The sequence below is a fragment of the Neovison vison genome, chromosome 12, assembly GCF_020171115.1.
Source record: "Neovison vison isolate M4711 chromosome 12, ASM_NN_V1, whole genome shotgun sequence".
Lineage (NCBI taxonomy): Eukaryota > Metazoa > Chordata > Mammalia > Carnivora > Mustelidae > Neogale > Neogale vison.
In genome coordinates this window covers 51,949,907-51,966,020 of record NC_058102.1, presented here as the reverse complement: position 1 = coordinate 51,966,020, position 16,114 = coordinate 51,949,907, and the positions used below count along the sequence as shown (strand labels likewise).

At 43.8% G+C, this 16,114-nt stretch overlaps 1 protein-coding gene across 2 annotated transcripts in view; it reads left to right on the top strand.

Moving 5' to 3' along the window:
- Window positions 1–16,114, top strand: part of TBC1D30 (TBC1 domain family member 30) — an 83,544-nt gene that overhangs the window by 32,463 nt on the left and 34,967 nt on the right. The window contains exons 1-3 of one of the 2 annotated variants that reach the window (XM_044227581.1): window positions 10,933–10,999; window positions 14,039–14,100; window positions 14,620–14,685. Coding sequence is in view for 1 of the 2 variants with exons in the window: in XM_044227579.1 (XP_044083514.1) it covers window positions 14,039–14,100; window positions 14,620–14,685 (128 nt within the window). In the remaining variant the exon portion in view is untranslated. Of the gene's footprint in view, window positions 1–10,932; window positions 11,000–14,038; window positions 14,101–14,619; window positions 14,686–16,114 lie in introns of those variants that run through there. The other variant, XM_044227579.1, reaches the window with a different exon arrangement.

Genomic DNA, 16,114 nt, shown 5'->3' with positions numbered 1-16,114 from the left:
AACAGGGCACGAGGGTTCCTTTTTCTCCACATCCTCGCCAACACTCATTATTTCTTGTCAGTTTGATTTTAGCCATTCTGCCAAGTGTGAGGTGATAGCTCATTGTGGTTTTGATTTGCATTCCCTTGATGATGAGTGATGTTGAACATCTTTTCATGTGTCTGTTGGCCATCTGGATGTCTTCTTTGGAAAAATGTCCATTCGAGTCCTCATGCAGGTACCATTTTTAAAAGTTTAATCCAGGACCATGGTCTGATATTCTTTGTGTGTCATAGAGGCAATTAAAAAAACCCACAGTGTTTACTGAGTGTCTATGTTGTATCAGGCCCTGTGCTGGAAAATTACTTAGACTTTTTCTAAAATACATGGTGGTACTTAGTTTTCAAGGATCAGGAGGGTTTAAAATTTAGAGAAACCAGAGGAAACTTTCCTTGTTTTAGGACAATCTATTCCCTTGCTAGGAACTGGCATATATGATTGATTCTGGCATTAGGCCAGAATGACATATTGCCAAGTGACTCCCTGTGTAAGCTGGGACTAAAGACAATGGTAATTAAAGGTGTCAGTGCTGCTGTATCAAGTACAACAGTATAATAGGCCACATTTGTATTACTTCAGGAGCAGAAGGAGCACAGAGAAAGTGTATTTATTAAGAGCTGTCTGCTTCTTTAAGAGTTTCTCTCTATTACCAAAACCTTAGGTTGACTTTCAAAAGCTAGAACACATATATGACCATTCCCAAGGATACAGTGCTGGATCCCTAAATCTTTTATAAAGGTAGAGCTAGGGGCACCTGGGTGGCTCAGTGGGTTGAGGCCTCTGCCTTCAGCTCAGGTCATGATCCCAGGTTCCTGGGATCGAGGCCCACATCGGGCTCTCTGCTCAGCGGGGAGCCTGCTCCCCCCTCCCCCTCTCTCTCTGCCTGCCTCTCTGCCTACTTGTGATCTCTGTCTATCAAAAAAAAAAAAAAAAAAAAAAAAGAGCTTAAAGTGAATGTAAATCACCAGATAGGGTGCACTGAGGTCTGGGTTGTTTGATAAACTATAAAATTCCTCTTACTCCCAAGTATCTGTCACCCATGTAATTCAGGGGATAATCAATTTCCTTTTAATGTACTTCCTAACAAGATTTGGAATTTCTTTCTAATACCTGTCTTGGACTCTTATATGATAAGAATAATGATCTAAAGATAATGTAAGATTCTTAATAAATACATAAAAATTCAGTTTGCTCAGAACATTCTTTTTAAGTCAAGAAAGTATAATAATACATTTTAAGGTATTCTTGAGGCAGCTGGGTGGCTCAGTTGGTTAAGCATTCAGCTCAGGTCATGATCCCGGCATCAAGTTCCCTACTTAGTGAGGGGCCTGCTTCTCCCTCTCCCTCTCCTGTTGCTCCCCCTGCTTTTGCTCTCTCTCTTTGTCAAATTAAAAAAAAAAAAGGTATTATTAATGAGGACTGAATCCAAAAGGATCTATTTTTTTTTTTTGCTTAAATTTCAGTTTACCTGAAAATATAACAACCCAGATTGTATTCTCTATGCATCACAGTTGGTAATCATATTGGATCGAGGACTTCTTACAGCATAATAGCATCTGAGTATCAGTTAAGTTGAAGCTATTATACCGGTATTGATTGTTGAGCCTTACCTCATTTTCCATGTCCTTCCAGGGTACTCCTGAGTGCTGGGTGTGCAGCCTGGGAGCTGTAAAGGACAGGACATTGAAGACCTCCTGAGGCTCAGTGTTTTAGTACAGTTAGAGCGTTCTTTAATTTTGCTCTCTGCCTCCCTGTGACTCTGATTTGGTCCTTTGGAGTACACATGAGGCTAATCTCAGTATTCTTAGCGGGTGGGTGAGGGCAGTAGGATAAGAAGGCAAAAGAGGAACATCTGGAGAGGACCTGAGTGAGGTGCTCTGGCCAGTCAGACTCTTCTGTGGATCCAGTTCTGGGTCCTTTGCTGGGCAGACATCTGGAGGGACCACCCTCTAGTCGTTCTAACCTTTATCCTGTAGCAACACTAACAAAAGTACTGAGGAAAAAAAGGACACCAAAAGTAAATGTATCGAATGCCGGCTCTGCATCACCGTGTGCTAGACTCTTCACTTGTCACGCCATTGCATTTTCACAAGACCGCAAATTGGTATCATTGATTCTAAAGGTGAGGAAACAGAAACCCAGGAATTAACCATCTCGCCCAGGGACACTGAGCCAGTGAGTGTGGGCATTAGAATTCTAACCTTATCTGCCTGCCTTCAGTGGTGGTGCTTTTGTGACCCACCACACTGCCTCCTGGAGAGCTGTAGGAGGTGTGGAGATTGCTTTCACACATTCCCTCATTCATCCGCACATTCTTCATCTTCTCTCTGAGTCATCTGAGCCTCCCAGGCCAGCCAGGCCAACATTAATGTCCATTCTGATCTCTCCTTCCCATACTCCTCTCTCCTCACCATCAAAATTAAGCAAGTTCTTTTCCAAGGCATGACCCTTCTCTCTCTGAACATATATTTCTCAGCCATACTAACTTACAACTATAGGTATCAGAAACCCTCTCCTTTCATATCCCTGGACTGGATCAGAGGAATCTTAGGATGGTTTGGCACAAAATGTTAATCATGACTAGCTTGAACCATGATTTCCTCTTCTAAAGCAATGGTGCAAGTCTTCAGTTCTGCTCTTGATGTGGAAGCAAAGAGCCAAATACCATAACTGTAAGAACAGAGAGGAGCTTTGTCCTTGGCTTATTTTCAGTGGAAATATTATAGCTCAGTGAAACAAAGCCTAGGAAAACATTGGAATATATAATCCTTAGGAGGAGGTAAAGATAATGCTACCCCTCCGAGTACTTATGTAGTATTTTAAATACTCACAGAGTATTTTATTTTATTTTTAATTTTGTGAGATAGAGAGAGGGAGAGAACAAGCAAGTGCAGGGGAGGGGCAGAGGGAGAGAGAGAGAAAGAATCCCAAGCAGACTCTACGCCTAGCGAGGAGCCCAACTCGGGCTCAATCTCAAAACCCCGAGATCATGACCTGAGCCACCCAGGCACCCTCTCATAGTAGTAATTGAAACCTGTCACACTGTCTTATCAATATCTACTTTGTCTCTCCTTCAGTAAACTATAAGTGTCTTGTGGGTAGAAAATGTACTAAATTCATACTTTTATTTCCCACAGACCATAGCATAATGCCTTTCCAATAGCAATTGACAAATAAATGTTTATTTCATGAATAACTAAATAAACAAAAGAAATAGAAAGATGTTTTTATATGGGCCACATAAACCTACCTGAAGTAGTATTACATCAGTTTCAGTTATTTGAGGCAAGAAAATACTTCACAGAAAATGACAGACCAAGAGGAATAATATGATGGTTTCTAAAATTTTGGGTTGGCTGTGTATCTGAGGTTACATGGACCTATGTGACTGCAGGATTTTAAGTACATTTCCAGTATGGTACCCTGCAATGGGCTTCCACTCACCTTGTGAATTAAATTGTTATATCAGTTTGTGATTGAAAAATTTCTGGTCTGTAGATAAAATGGATTATTCTTAAAATACTTCATCCAAAATATTTCAGTGTGTTTGGGGGAAATGTGAGGAGTTTTGTTCTTGAAAATATCTGATTAAAGGGAATGGCCTTGGGAAAGCATCAACAGGGACTCTTATGAGACAGAAGGAGGTGCTGAGTTGATTTGGTATTGGAATTTAAAAGCTTCTCTGTTTCATGCTTGATAGAATCCTTTCTCTGAAGTAAACCAAATACAAAAGCCACACCTGATGGTCTTCAAGGATGCTTGTATTTATTTATTTATAAAAAAGATTTTATGCATTTATTTGACAGAGAGACAGAGCGAGAGAGGGAACACAAGCAGGGGGAGTGGGAGAGGGAGAAGCAGGCCTCCCTCGGAGCAAGGAGCCTGATTGATGTGGGGCTCAATCCCAGGCCCCTGGGATCATGACCTGAGCCGAAGGCAGATGCTTAATTACTGAGCCAACCAAGTGCCCCAAGGATGCTTGTATTTAAATAAAGAAATCAGTTTTTGGGCGCCTGGGTGGCTCAGTGGGTTAAGACGCTGCCTTCGGCTCAGGTCATGATCTCGGGGTCCTGGGATCGAGTCCCGCATCGGGCTCTCTGCTCGGCAGGGAGCCTGCTTCCTCCTCCTTCTCTCTCTACCTGCCTCTCTGCCTACTTGTAATCTCTCTCTGTCAAATGGATAAATAAAATCTTAAAAAAAAAAAGAAATCAGTTTTTATGACTGAGGGGAGAAATCATACAAAAAGAAAAGGAAATGTTCCCATGTATGTAAGGTGATGGGTCAGATAACTGTAAGGTTTTTCTTCCCCTTCAGTTTCTTCCTGCTTCTTCCTCTGCCTCTTCCATGAGGGGAAAATGGTTATGAAGCTCATCACCATGAGCTCATAGTGTGTGGGCTTCATCCTGGATAAGGATGAGGGAACTACTTATTACGGCCTTCCTTTTAGGGAGGTCTGAGGAGAGGGTCACCTTTGTACAGTTCTGGCCACAGTTACCGTCCCTTTAGGGGAGATGTTATTTTTGCTATTCAGAAGTTTCTCACAGACCTTCCAAAGCTGTGGGTCGGGCAGAGAGGAGACTAGTGACTTTATGCCACCAGACCCCTACCGTTTTTATTAGCAGGAGTACAAAGACATCATGCCCACTCTCTACCCACTGGGAGACACCCTAGAGCTGCTCTCTGTCGAGACCTCTTCTGACCCTTAGAGACCTGTGCAGTCACGAACAACTGCCAGGGGACTCTGCTGCCGGGAGGATGAGCTCCAGGCCCATCTCCCCAGAGCAAGCCAGCTCCGTGCGGTTTTTCTCTCTCCTCAAAGCAGGCTTCCAGGGCCTTTTCTCTTGGTACTCGTCACCACTTGTTCTGTGCAGTCCCTGAAGATAGGCACGTAGGCCCTTTTTATTTTAAGATTTTACTGTGAAATAAAAATAGCAGCGTTAGGAAATCCAGGAGTCCCAGACCTGATTTCCGTCTGGAAGCCCCCGGGGACAGAGCTTTTCTTCCTGAAGTTGGGCTTTCCATTCCTTTTGACTTCTTCCCCCTTCTCCCATTAAAGGGAGAGTTGACTCTCAAGGAAGCCTCACTCCTAGCTCATAGGCCTGAAGGTGCTGGGATAACCCAACGGTCCCTACTTCTTGGGTCCACCTAGGTAGGAACTCCCCTCTCTGGGGATGGTCCATGGGGACTGGACTCTCTAGGACACGCAGGGTGTTCCTTCAGCAATGCAAGGAAAATCCTTGCGAAGGGTTCACTGAGCCTTCAGTTGTAATTCAGCTTCAAATGTAAGTGCTCTGGACTGGGCCAAGATACAATTTGCCCAAGTGTGAATTCACTGTTATTTGATTAGTAAAGATCACTCAATTAGTAAAGAGGGATGTGAAGTTGGCCTTGGCTGGAAATCTCACCACCCGAGAGCTTTAAGCAAAGTCCATGCTGGCATTGTTTCTGCTGCAAGCTGACTTCAGGTGACATCTTGTGCTTCTAGAAAACAATATTCCAGACATGAATAAGAAACTATGAGTCATACAATAAGCCTAATACTAGGTTTGTGCCATGACTGCTTTTAGACCATTGTATTTTAGTGCTTAATTATCTGTTTGCTATGAAAGTTGGCAATCTTGGCTTTCCTCTCCAATGTAAACAAAATAATATTTCTTAATTCCCTCACTACTTATTGGTATAATAGAAACTTTCAATTTTTTTTTTCTGTTTTCCATTTATGTGTAGTTTAGAATGGGAATGGGAAGTTTTCAAGGAAACTTTTTTTAAGTAGGCTCTGCACCCAGCATGGAGCCCAGTACAGGGCTTGAGCTCAGAACCCTGAGATCAAGACCTAAGCTGAGGTCAAGAATCAGATGTTTAACTGACTGAGCCACCCAGGCACCCCAGAGACTTTCTTTCTTTCTTTCTTTCTTTTAAAAGTATTTTTAAAAAATATTTTACTTATTTATTTGACAGAGATCACAAGCAGGGAGAGAGGCAGACAGAGAGAGAGGAGGAAGCAGGCTCCCCACTGAGCAGAGAGCCCGATGCGGGGCTCAATCCCAGGACCCTGAGATCATGACCTGAGCCGAACCCACTGAGCCACCCAGGTGCCCCACCCCTCCCCGCCCCCGCCACAGATTTTCTTTTTAAAGAGTCAGTTTTTCCTTGTGATGAATCTGAGGTAAAAATAGAATTTTTATCAACAAGCGCCCCTTCCCAATGGCAAAAAAACTATTGTAACTGAGGAAGAGTTTCAAGGAGAGATCTTTTTGTCAACTATGACACATCTAGGTGGCTTGGCAATCTGGGGTCCAGATTCAGCTTTGGCAGTCCAGAAATCTGATTTCCTCAGCTCCCTGAGAGATTAGCAGATTCAGGGGTATTGACTGTGCTGTTAATGGGTCCATACATTCTCTTCTTTGCAGCAAAATCTAGGGGAAGTCAGATGACATTCGGTGTTTGCTTGGTGAGCATGGAATCTGAGCCAAAGGAAGGGGGATGGTCTGCGTGGTGTATGTCAGCCAGCTGTGAGAGCTGAATGTCCTTTCCACTCCAGAGGCAATGTTGTAGAGCAGTGCCCATTGCTCCTCCTCTTGGCTGCTGAGGCTGTCTTTCCTGCTGGCCCAGTGCTGGAATCGAAGTGTGAATAGCTTCCCTTGTTCAAAGAGAACACAAAACCCTCAAAGGTTTGAGCAGATGAGAACTGTGGAAGACGAGACGGTGCATGCAGACACCAGCTTGTTTTCTTGGATTTTCCCTCTCCTTCCAGTTCCCTTCCTTTTATTCTGGCCATTAATCACCATATTCACCCCCAGGGGCCTGGGGTGCCCTCTAAAAAATTGGCCAAAGCCGAACATCATTCTCTTTCTGTTATTTTTATCAGCACAGCTGAGATAGGCTGGAATAGTCAACAGACATCAATTTAATTTTATTAAAATTAAGAGAAAGCTAAAGAAATGAACATGGACTGAAACTATGAAATCATCAGGCTGATGAAGGATAGATTTTTGTACCCGAGTTTGGTGTAAAATTTTGGGAAATCTAAGCCAAACAGTTAATCATGACCAGGTTAAACAATGACTTCATCTTCTTAAGTGATGAGGCATAGTATTGCCTTTTCAAAGGACTTTTCCTCTGGTGGGGCAGGTGTAACTGAGTAGCTCAAACCCTGTCTGAGCCGCGTTTACTTTTGCAGGTTAACAATCTCATCTTAACAGATTCTTACATATGAAATGTTCATTTCATGCTTAGAGTTGTGTCACTTCTGACATTGTCCTCAAATTCTGGGGCTACTTCACAAAGCCCAGAACGTACTTCTTACCAAATAAGTCTGCCGGAGTCATTAAGAATGACTGCTTTTCCAGCTCTTGTAGAGTCTCACTAGGAATGCATTTAATAAATATTCAATACTTTTCAATCAATAGCAGCCATTGTTTCTGAGGCTCAAAATTGTCCATCTTTGGCGAATAGTAGTCTATTCATGTGGCTCTTACGTCCTTTTGACATGACCCCATTAGTCTTGGGGCACTTCCATACTTCCTTAGCTCATCAAAAATGAGTTAGGCTCATCTTATACTTTTTTCAGGCTCAGTCCTAGAAGCAGTCAGACTTCAAAGAGGCCCTGATTCTTTTCAGTCGGGAATAGTTTTTAGAGACCACAACCTGGGTGCCGTAGGTGTTCATTAGTTCTAACTGTACTCAGGGGATATACCTGACCCTTGAACAACATGGGCTTGAACTGTGTCCATTTATAAGTGGATTTTTTTCAAGAAGTACTGTAAATACATTTTCTGTATGATTAAAAATTTTTCTCTAGCTTTATTGTAAGAATACATATTTAATACATAAAACACACCAAAGTATTTTTAAAATTTTTTTATTTTTAAGTAACTGTCTACACCCAGTGTGGGGCTCGAACTCACAACCCAGAGATCAAGAGACAATACATATTTAATACATAAAACACACCAAAGTGTTTTTTAAATTTTTTTATTTTTAAGTAAATGTCTACACCCAATGTGGGGCTCGAACTCACAACCCAGAGATCAAGAGTCACATACTTTACTGACTGAGCCAGACAGGTGCCCCAAAAGTTTGCATAGGAATTAATTTTTTAAAAGATTTTATTTATTTATTTTACAGAGCTTGTTGGCTGGGGGAGGGACAGAGGTGGAGGGAGAGGGAGAAAGAGGGAGAATATGAAGCATACTCTGGACTCAGCGCAGACTTCCAACACTGCCTGGCAGATCCTAGAACCATGAGGTCATCACCTGAGCCAAAATCAAGGTCCCCGCTCAACTGACTGAGCCACCCAGGCACTTCAGGAATTAATTTTTTTTAAAGTAAGCTCTATATTCAACATGGAACTCAGGACCCCGAGACCAAGGGTTGCATGCTCTACCAACTGAGCCAGCCAGGTGCCCCATCCAGATATGAGTTAATTGACTGTTTAGTTATTGGTAAGGGTTCTGGTGAATAGTAGGCTATTAGGTCAAAATTTATTTGCAAATTTTCCACTGTGGGAAGGGAGGGAGGAAGGTTGACCCCCCCAAGTCCTCTTTGTTTCTTGTTCAAGGATCAACTGTGTATGTATTTTTGGGAAAAAAAAGGGGGGGGGCACCTGGGTGGCTCAGTCCATTAAGCAGCTGCATTCAGCTCAGGTTCTGGGATGGAGCCTCCTTCCACCCCTTGTCGTAGGGCTCCCTGCTCAGTGGAGAGTCTGCTTCTCCCTCTCCTCTGCCTCTACCCCGACCTAGGCTCACTCTCTCCCTCTCTCTCTCCTCTCAAATAAATAAAATCTTAAAAAAAAAATTAAAGACATTTGACACATGTCTCGAGACATTAAAAAAAAAGAGTTCATACTAGTATTTCCAATTTAAATATAATATTGCAGGATTTAAAAACCCTTAATTTCTTTGTATACTTGTATTTCCTGTCACACTGAACAGATCTTGGTCTCTTTTGACAGTAACAATTATTTGCTTTATCCCATAGTATACATAAGAATTAAAAGAAATTAATATCAAATAACAATAATGCTACTTGTTGACATTTAAGATTTCTTTGCAGCTCAATTTGCTGTTGGAATATATACCACCATTGATGTACAGTCATAATACTGTATTCTAAAGCAACTTACTAATTTTTTTCCTGTATTCTTGTGCCATCAACAGGATATTCAGTTAGGTTCATTTTTTTCCATTCATTTTCATTCTTTCTTTTTATTAGTATGTTATTCCAGAGTCAAACTATGTAAGGTACATCCAGAAGACCTCTCAGTTTTCCATTCTTCTTTATTCCACACTGTTCCCTTCCATGTAAATATCTTTTAGTTTTGGTTTATCCATGTAGTGTTCCTTTTCTAAATATTAGCAAATACAAATGTCTCTATTTCCTTCCACATCCTTTCCTTCCTTATTCCTCATTCATTTTTATGATTAATATTCAGTTGGTTAATGTCATGGTTTAAGAATGACTTTTTTTTAAAAAACATTAGTGATAGTTAATAGTTCTAAACTACTTAATCTCCGGCTGGAGAGAGGAGGAAGCACTTCAAAAAAACCAAACCAAAACAAACAAACAACCAAAAACTGCTTTTAAATGTGAACACTTTTTTCTTAAAGGCTATTCTTCCAAGAGAAAGAACCATTATTATTATTTTTTACGTGATTCCCATGCCTGTCTAAGCTGCTAGGAGTTTAACATAATTTGGGATCAAGCTTGTGCTTCACCATCTGCCAGCTTCTCTGCCACACTGCCAGATTCATCCTTCGGGCCGCAGTCTCTTCTGACGCTGTTTGGTTAGGTGGACTCTTGCATCTCTCTGATATTCTGCACCTGAGACTTGCCCTCTTTGGTGCCCCTCTCCAGCTCCTCCCAGATCTTAGGAAAAGCACAGCAATCTCCAGCTGCTTCGGGTCCCTGGGCGCAGTTGTTCTCCCGGCAGCTCTCCAGTTCCCAGGCTCCCGGGCTCCGGGGTTTCCAGGCTCCGCAGCTCTGCGGCTCCCGGCTCCCGGGCGCAGATGCCAGAAGCCTGCCGGGCGTTGGGGAGCTAGGGCCGCCCCGCCTGCGCACAGTGATGCCGGGATTGGGGGCGGGAGCGCCGCCTTCGTCTCCCGCGCGCTCGCTCGCTCCCGCCCTCTTCCCCGCCCCAAGCCGTCTCCTGCCTCAGCGGTGCAGGCTCCGCACTGCAGATGCCTGCCGACCGCTCCGCGCTCGGCGGCTTTTGCGGTGCCCCGCAGGTCCCTTCGACCGTCGAGCGCCGGCCGCACTCTCGCTGCTCCGGAGGGCCCCTCGGCTAAGCGGACTCGCCAAGTCCCGCGCGCGAAGCCGCTACGCCGGCGGGGTAGCGGGGACCCAGGCGGACGGCGGCCGCGCCGGAACCCGGAGCGCTCTCGAATGCGGCAGGACAAGCTGACCGGCTCCCTGAGGCGCGGAGGGAGATGCCTGAAGCGGCAAGGTGGTGGCGGCGGCGGCGGCGGCGTGGGTACCATCCTGAGCAATGTGCTCAAAAAGCGCAGCTGCATTTCTCGGACCGCGCCCCGGCTGCTCTGCACCCTGGAGCCGGGTGAGGACCCGGGGCTGCAGATGGGGCACTGGAAAGTAGCGTGGCGCCCCGGAACTGATGCCTCTGCCTCAGTTGGACTCCGCCTAGGCCGGGGGGCGCTTGCGGGCCGCGGGGTGCAGGGTACCGCGGCTTGGCGCAGGCGGGGCTGGGTCTATCTGGGAGGGAAGAGCGCGGGCTAAGGCCTGGGCGCGGGCAGCGGCCTCCCAAGGCTGGGAGGACCCGATGCTACCGGCGGGTCCCGACCCCGCGGCCTGTGCGCGGTCTAGCCCTATTTGTGCCGGGAGCTTCGGGCGAGCGGCGCGCTCGGCCCTGTGCGCGTGGTGGGGAAGTGTCCGCTGCTACCCGGGCCACCAGAGGCCGCGCAACCAATTGTGCTCTCGGCTCACAGGAAGCCAGATCTTGAAAGAGGTGCGTGAGGTGGAGAAAGGCACAGGTTTGATACTTGGGGACGGACGGGAAGGCAGCGGCTGCGAAGGAAAAATTGGGGGCATTTTCCTGAGGATCTGTGCGGCGTGAGTGCCAGGGCCAGCTCGCCTGGAGCCTTTAATTTGTGTGTCCGTGTGGGGAACGGGTTGGAAACACTCTTGCAAGTAGAGATTCTTTCTTAGAGCCAAAGTTCGGGAGCTCGCCTTGTTTGCTAGGCTAGGCCCTTTATGCTGCTAGCTTGTGTTTACATATCCCAGCTTCTCTAGGCTGCATAACTCCGCGTCTGCTCCACCGCCCAGTATCCCTCCCTGGGGTTTTATGGGCCCGGCCGTGGCGCGGACGCCTGGGGCAGAAAGCTTTCTGCAAGGGGTGGCCGCAGAGGGAGCCGGCTGCACTCTCATCGGTGCTTAGCGCTGCTCGCTTTTCCCCAGCGGCGCCCCAGCGGGGTGCCAGACGACTTTGTCCTCCCCGAGCCCCTGCCTCCCAGCGCCATCGGGAACCTGCTATCCTGAGGCTGCTGGAGAGAATATGACGAGGCGCGGAACCCCAAAAGGTGGAACGCTTGACTGCCTTTACGAACCTTGTGGTTTCTTTGTTTTTCTCCCCAAGGAAGTGTCTAATTGCGGAGACTGTAGTATTTATTCACCATCTTCCTTTACCCTTAAAAAAAGCTTCTTCCCACGTTAAAATTGTTTTGTATTTCTGAATCCGGAACAGCCGTGACTATCAGATGAAACATAAACCTTCTCCCCTCCCTTACTCAGTTAGAAGAAAAGAGGGAAAATGACCTGATTTCAGCTATCGCATGCAGGTGGTGAATGATCAATTCCAGTTAAGTCCTGTGACTCATTTTAGATCGTGAGAAAATAGTTGTGGTTTAGACTAACCCCAGCCGGTTTTCAGCACCTGATGCCCAGCAGGTGCTCTGAAATAGCAAGGGAGCATATTCGGTCATACGGTCAGGGAACCCAGAGATTTTAGGTCGGTTGAAATAACTCTGCGCGGGCGGCATTTTCTTGCCTTTGTTACAATAAAGCAAAAGTCATGACGACATGCTCCTCCGTTCAGCACTCCGCATCTGGACAGCAACCTTACAATGAAGTGTGTTTCTCATAGTGCCTTAAATCATTCGCCCCAGCTGGAGGCAATCATGTGGCCATTGTGTCATTGCTCTGCACCATCGAAGCAGGACTTCATTTAAATCATCTCAGAGAGATTAGAATTTGAGGGGGTACTTCCCTTGGGGAAGGAAATCTTTTCAGGCAGAATATGCTTGTGGTCCTGAAGCTCTGAAAAGACGTATCAGGGCATTGACTGGATGCCTGGGATTCTGTAACACAGCTTGACTTTAGAAATCTAGGACCCAAGTCTTGTATTCACAGTACTCTTCTAGGACTTCCAAGAAGGGCATCTGCACACTGTCATGGGCTTGGGCAAATCGTATATTTCTTGAGTCCACAAGTCTATTATTGTAATTCTAAATTCTGAAGATAGTTTCTATCTACATACCAACTCCTAAGCAGTGGAAGGTGTCAGGAGGTTTTCAGTATGCCTAATCTGCAGTCAACATCTTAGAAGCAAACATATTGTCATAAATGAGAATCATAAATTTTAAAACTGAAATTCTGTTAATAATGTTTGCTATATCTTGATCCTTGAACTTTCAAGTAATAATCTTTAAAAAATGACTTGAAATATGATTTAATTGATTTTGAAATTGTAGAAAAAAATAACACTTTCAGATTTGATTTTATTATTTTTTAAAGATTTTGTTTTATTTATTTGAGAGTAAATGAGAGAGAGAGAGAGAGAGAGAAAGCACCAACAGAGAGAGAGCGTGCACGTGCAAGCGCCAGCAGCGGGGGAGGGGCAGAGGGAGAGGGAGAAGCGGACTCCCCATTGATCAGGGAGCCTGACACTGGGCTGGATCCCAGGACCTTAGGTTCATGACCTGAGCCGAAGGCAGACGTTTAAAGACTGAGCCACCAGGCATCCCTGATATTATTTTTAATAAAATAAACATGGGAATAAAAATTTTCATGTAATTTCCTTCAGGAACAACAGCACATACATCTAACATGGGATTCTGAATAAGAGCCCAATATGAATATTTCATATTGTCTTTGTATCTTATAAGCACATTGTCTTGATACATTCTCCTATTTATTTTCTGTTCTTCCTTAGATTTGGACTGGAATCAAAGAAGTTTATTTAAAGTTGTAGACAACTTGGAATTAGATCAGTTATATTTTTAGCCTGTAGTCTATGATTAAACATACCAACTGTTTTATCTTCAATGAGCAAGTGTATCATGACAGAATTTTAAGATACATGAAAATCTCTGAATAAGATTGTTAACGTGGATTATTCCACAAGTGAGAAGGCAGTGACATTATTTTCATAACTTTTAATATTTCACTGAGGTTTCCTACATAGATTTAATTCATGCATGTCTTAGAAAACAAATTCTATAAGTAGAGAATTATCTTCCTAAATTTCATAAATATAAATTATACTGTGCTAGGTGATTTATAGTTAATCATCACAACACTCAGTCTACTGAGATAGATATTATTACCCTCATTTTAAAGATAAAGAATTGGGCTCCTGGGTGGCCCAATGGGTTAACCATGGACTCTTGATTTCGGCCCAAGTCATGATCTCACGGTCCTGAGATCCAGCCCTGCCTGGGCTCTGCTGTGGGCATGGAGCCTGCATAAGATTCTCTCCCTCTCCCTCCAAGTCTTTGGTGTCATTTAAAAAATTTTTTTACTACTCCAGACAGCTGTGGAAGCCACCATTCTATGTGATAAGCTTCATTCTAGTGGGCACAGGATATTTTTCTATTTTAAAAAATCAATATTGTTACCTTCTATTTTAACAAAATTGACTAAAATTTAGCAAAAAATATATGTTCTAAAAATTTATGATGGTTCAGTAGAATCAGGTTAATTTTTACTTTTATTTTTGGTCTAACATGGTATTTTCTTCCAAAATAACAGTTTTATATTTTTCTTTTAGGAGTTGATACAAAGTTGAAGTTCACTCTTGAGCCATCTTTAGGTCAAAATGGTTTTCAGCAGGTAACTATTTTTGGTTATTGAAAATACTCTTACTTGGGGGAATCTACAAGGCACACAGGGTATATTCTCAAAGTAGGAAAACTGACATATACTTTACTACACATAAGGCACATCAGTTTTTAAAATTATAGATAAATTAACTTAGGAGCTTATAAATGGCCTGTGTTTATACCTGCAATGAAAAATTTTGTACTTGCTATGTGTGTGAGTTTTCTACTTGCTAGGTGTGAAAAAAATTTTAAAAATGGAATATCTATTATTTTGAATCCATAATACATGTTTTTGTTTCTGAACTAGAGCTTCCCAGCCATTGTGTGTGGATACGGGTCTCAGGTGTCTTAAGAGGACTTCAGGTGGGGGGTGGGCAGGCCTTGGAGCCTGGCTGAAAGAAGCTCTGTTTACCTCAGTGTGCTGTACAAATTTTCTCATACTTTCTGGATGTCAAAATAGGAAAAAGGTTGAAAAGTGCTTATCCAGGTCAATATTATCACTTTGCCAATGTTTTTTCTGTGTTCCTAGTGGTATGATGCCCTGAAGGCAGTTGCCAGGCTGTCAACAGGTATACCAAAGGAATGGAGGAGAAAGGTAAGGAGGATTCAGAGGGCTAAAATACAAAGGATCGGCACTCTGTTCCTCTTTAAAATGTCTGAAATGTCCAAAAGAACATTCTAGATTTAGTAATTTGAAGGCTGTCTCTCTTCATGATTTATTCATCTAGTAAGTATTTATTGATTATCGATTCTATGCCAAGTACTGTTCCAGGTCCTGAGGATACAGGAGTGGGAGGATTAAAAAAAACAGACCCAAATTTTCCTCCTCATGGAGTTTACAGTGCATACAATATAAAGTATGTCAGATGGCGATAAGTGCCGTGCATAAAAATAAAGCAGAGAAAGAAAGGAGAGCCCTGGGGGTGGGGGAATGGAGATAAGGAGGTGGCATTTTAAATAGCAAGGTAATAAACCTGGCGATTCACAGACCTGTACCCCTGGGGATAAAAAATACATGTTTATAAAAAATAAAAAATTAAAAAAAAATAAATAGCAAGGTAAAATTTGAATAGGGCCCTGATGGTGGTGAGCGGGTGGTGAGGGGAGCTACCTGGGCGACCAGCACTCCAAACAGGAAGCACCCTCCCACGATTGTCTCAGGAGTATGCAAGCACAAGGAAGGCACTGGGGGTGCTGAGGACAGTGAACCAAGGGGAAAGCATTTGGAGAGAGGGTCATAGAGGTAAATGTGATGGGGGTCAGGAGATGGCAGGTCATGTAGACATTAGAGACAGCCGTAAGACCTTTGCTCAGTCTCCGATGGGAAGCATTGGGAAGTTTTGAGCTGGGGAGTAACATGATAAAACATATTTTAAATGGACCTCCCTGGCTTGATAATATGAAGGACAAGGGCGGAAGCAGGGAGATCAGTAGAAGGCTTGGGGTAATTCAGGCAAGAGGTGGAGGGTTGCCATAGTGGAGATGGAGAAAAGGGGTCAGAGTCTAGATGTATTTTGAAGGCTAAGTGGACATGGATTCCTGTTAGATTGAATATAAGGTATGTGATTCTGATGCTTGGGAGAAAAATCTGGCTGGTGATATTGATCAGTGTTCCTCCTGCTAAATTATGTTCAAATACCAAAACTTGAAGTGCTTTCTTAATATATTAATTTATAAATCTAGTCTTTTTTTTTAAAAGTAACATATCATGTATTATTTGCTTCATGGGTACAGGTCTGTGATTCATCAGTCTTACACAATTCACAGCACTCACCATAGCACAAATCCTCCCCAGTGTCCATCACCCAGCCACCCCATCCCTCCCCTTCTCCTCCCCTCCAGCGACCCTCAGTATAAACCTAGTCTTAATACCTTTAGAGTTTGAACATTGGGGGTTCCCCTATTTCTTACAGAAACAGCTTTTTGGAATAAAGTCATCAAAGGAATAAAAATATCCAGTGACTCTTTTAAAAAAAGTTTTTCATTATGGGACCCCATCTGTCAGTTTTGTGTGTGTGAGAGAG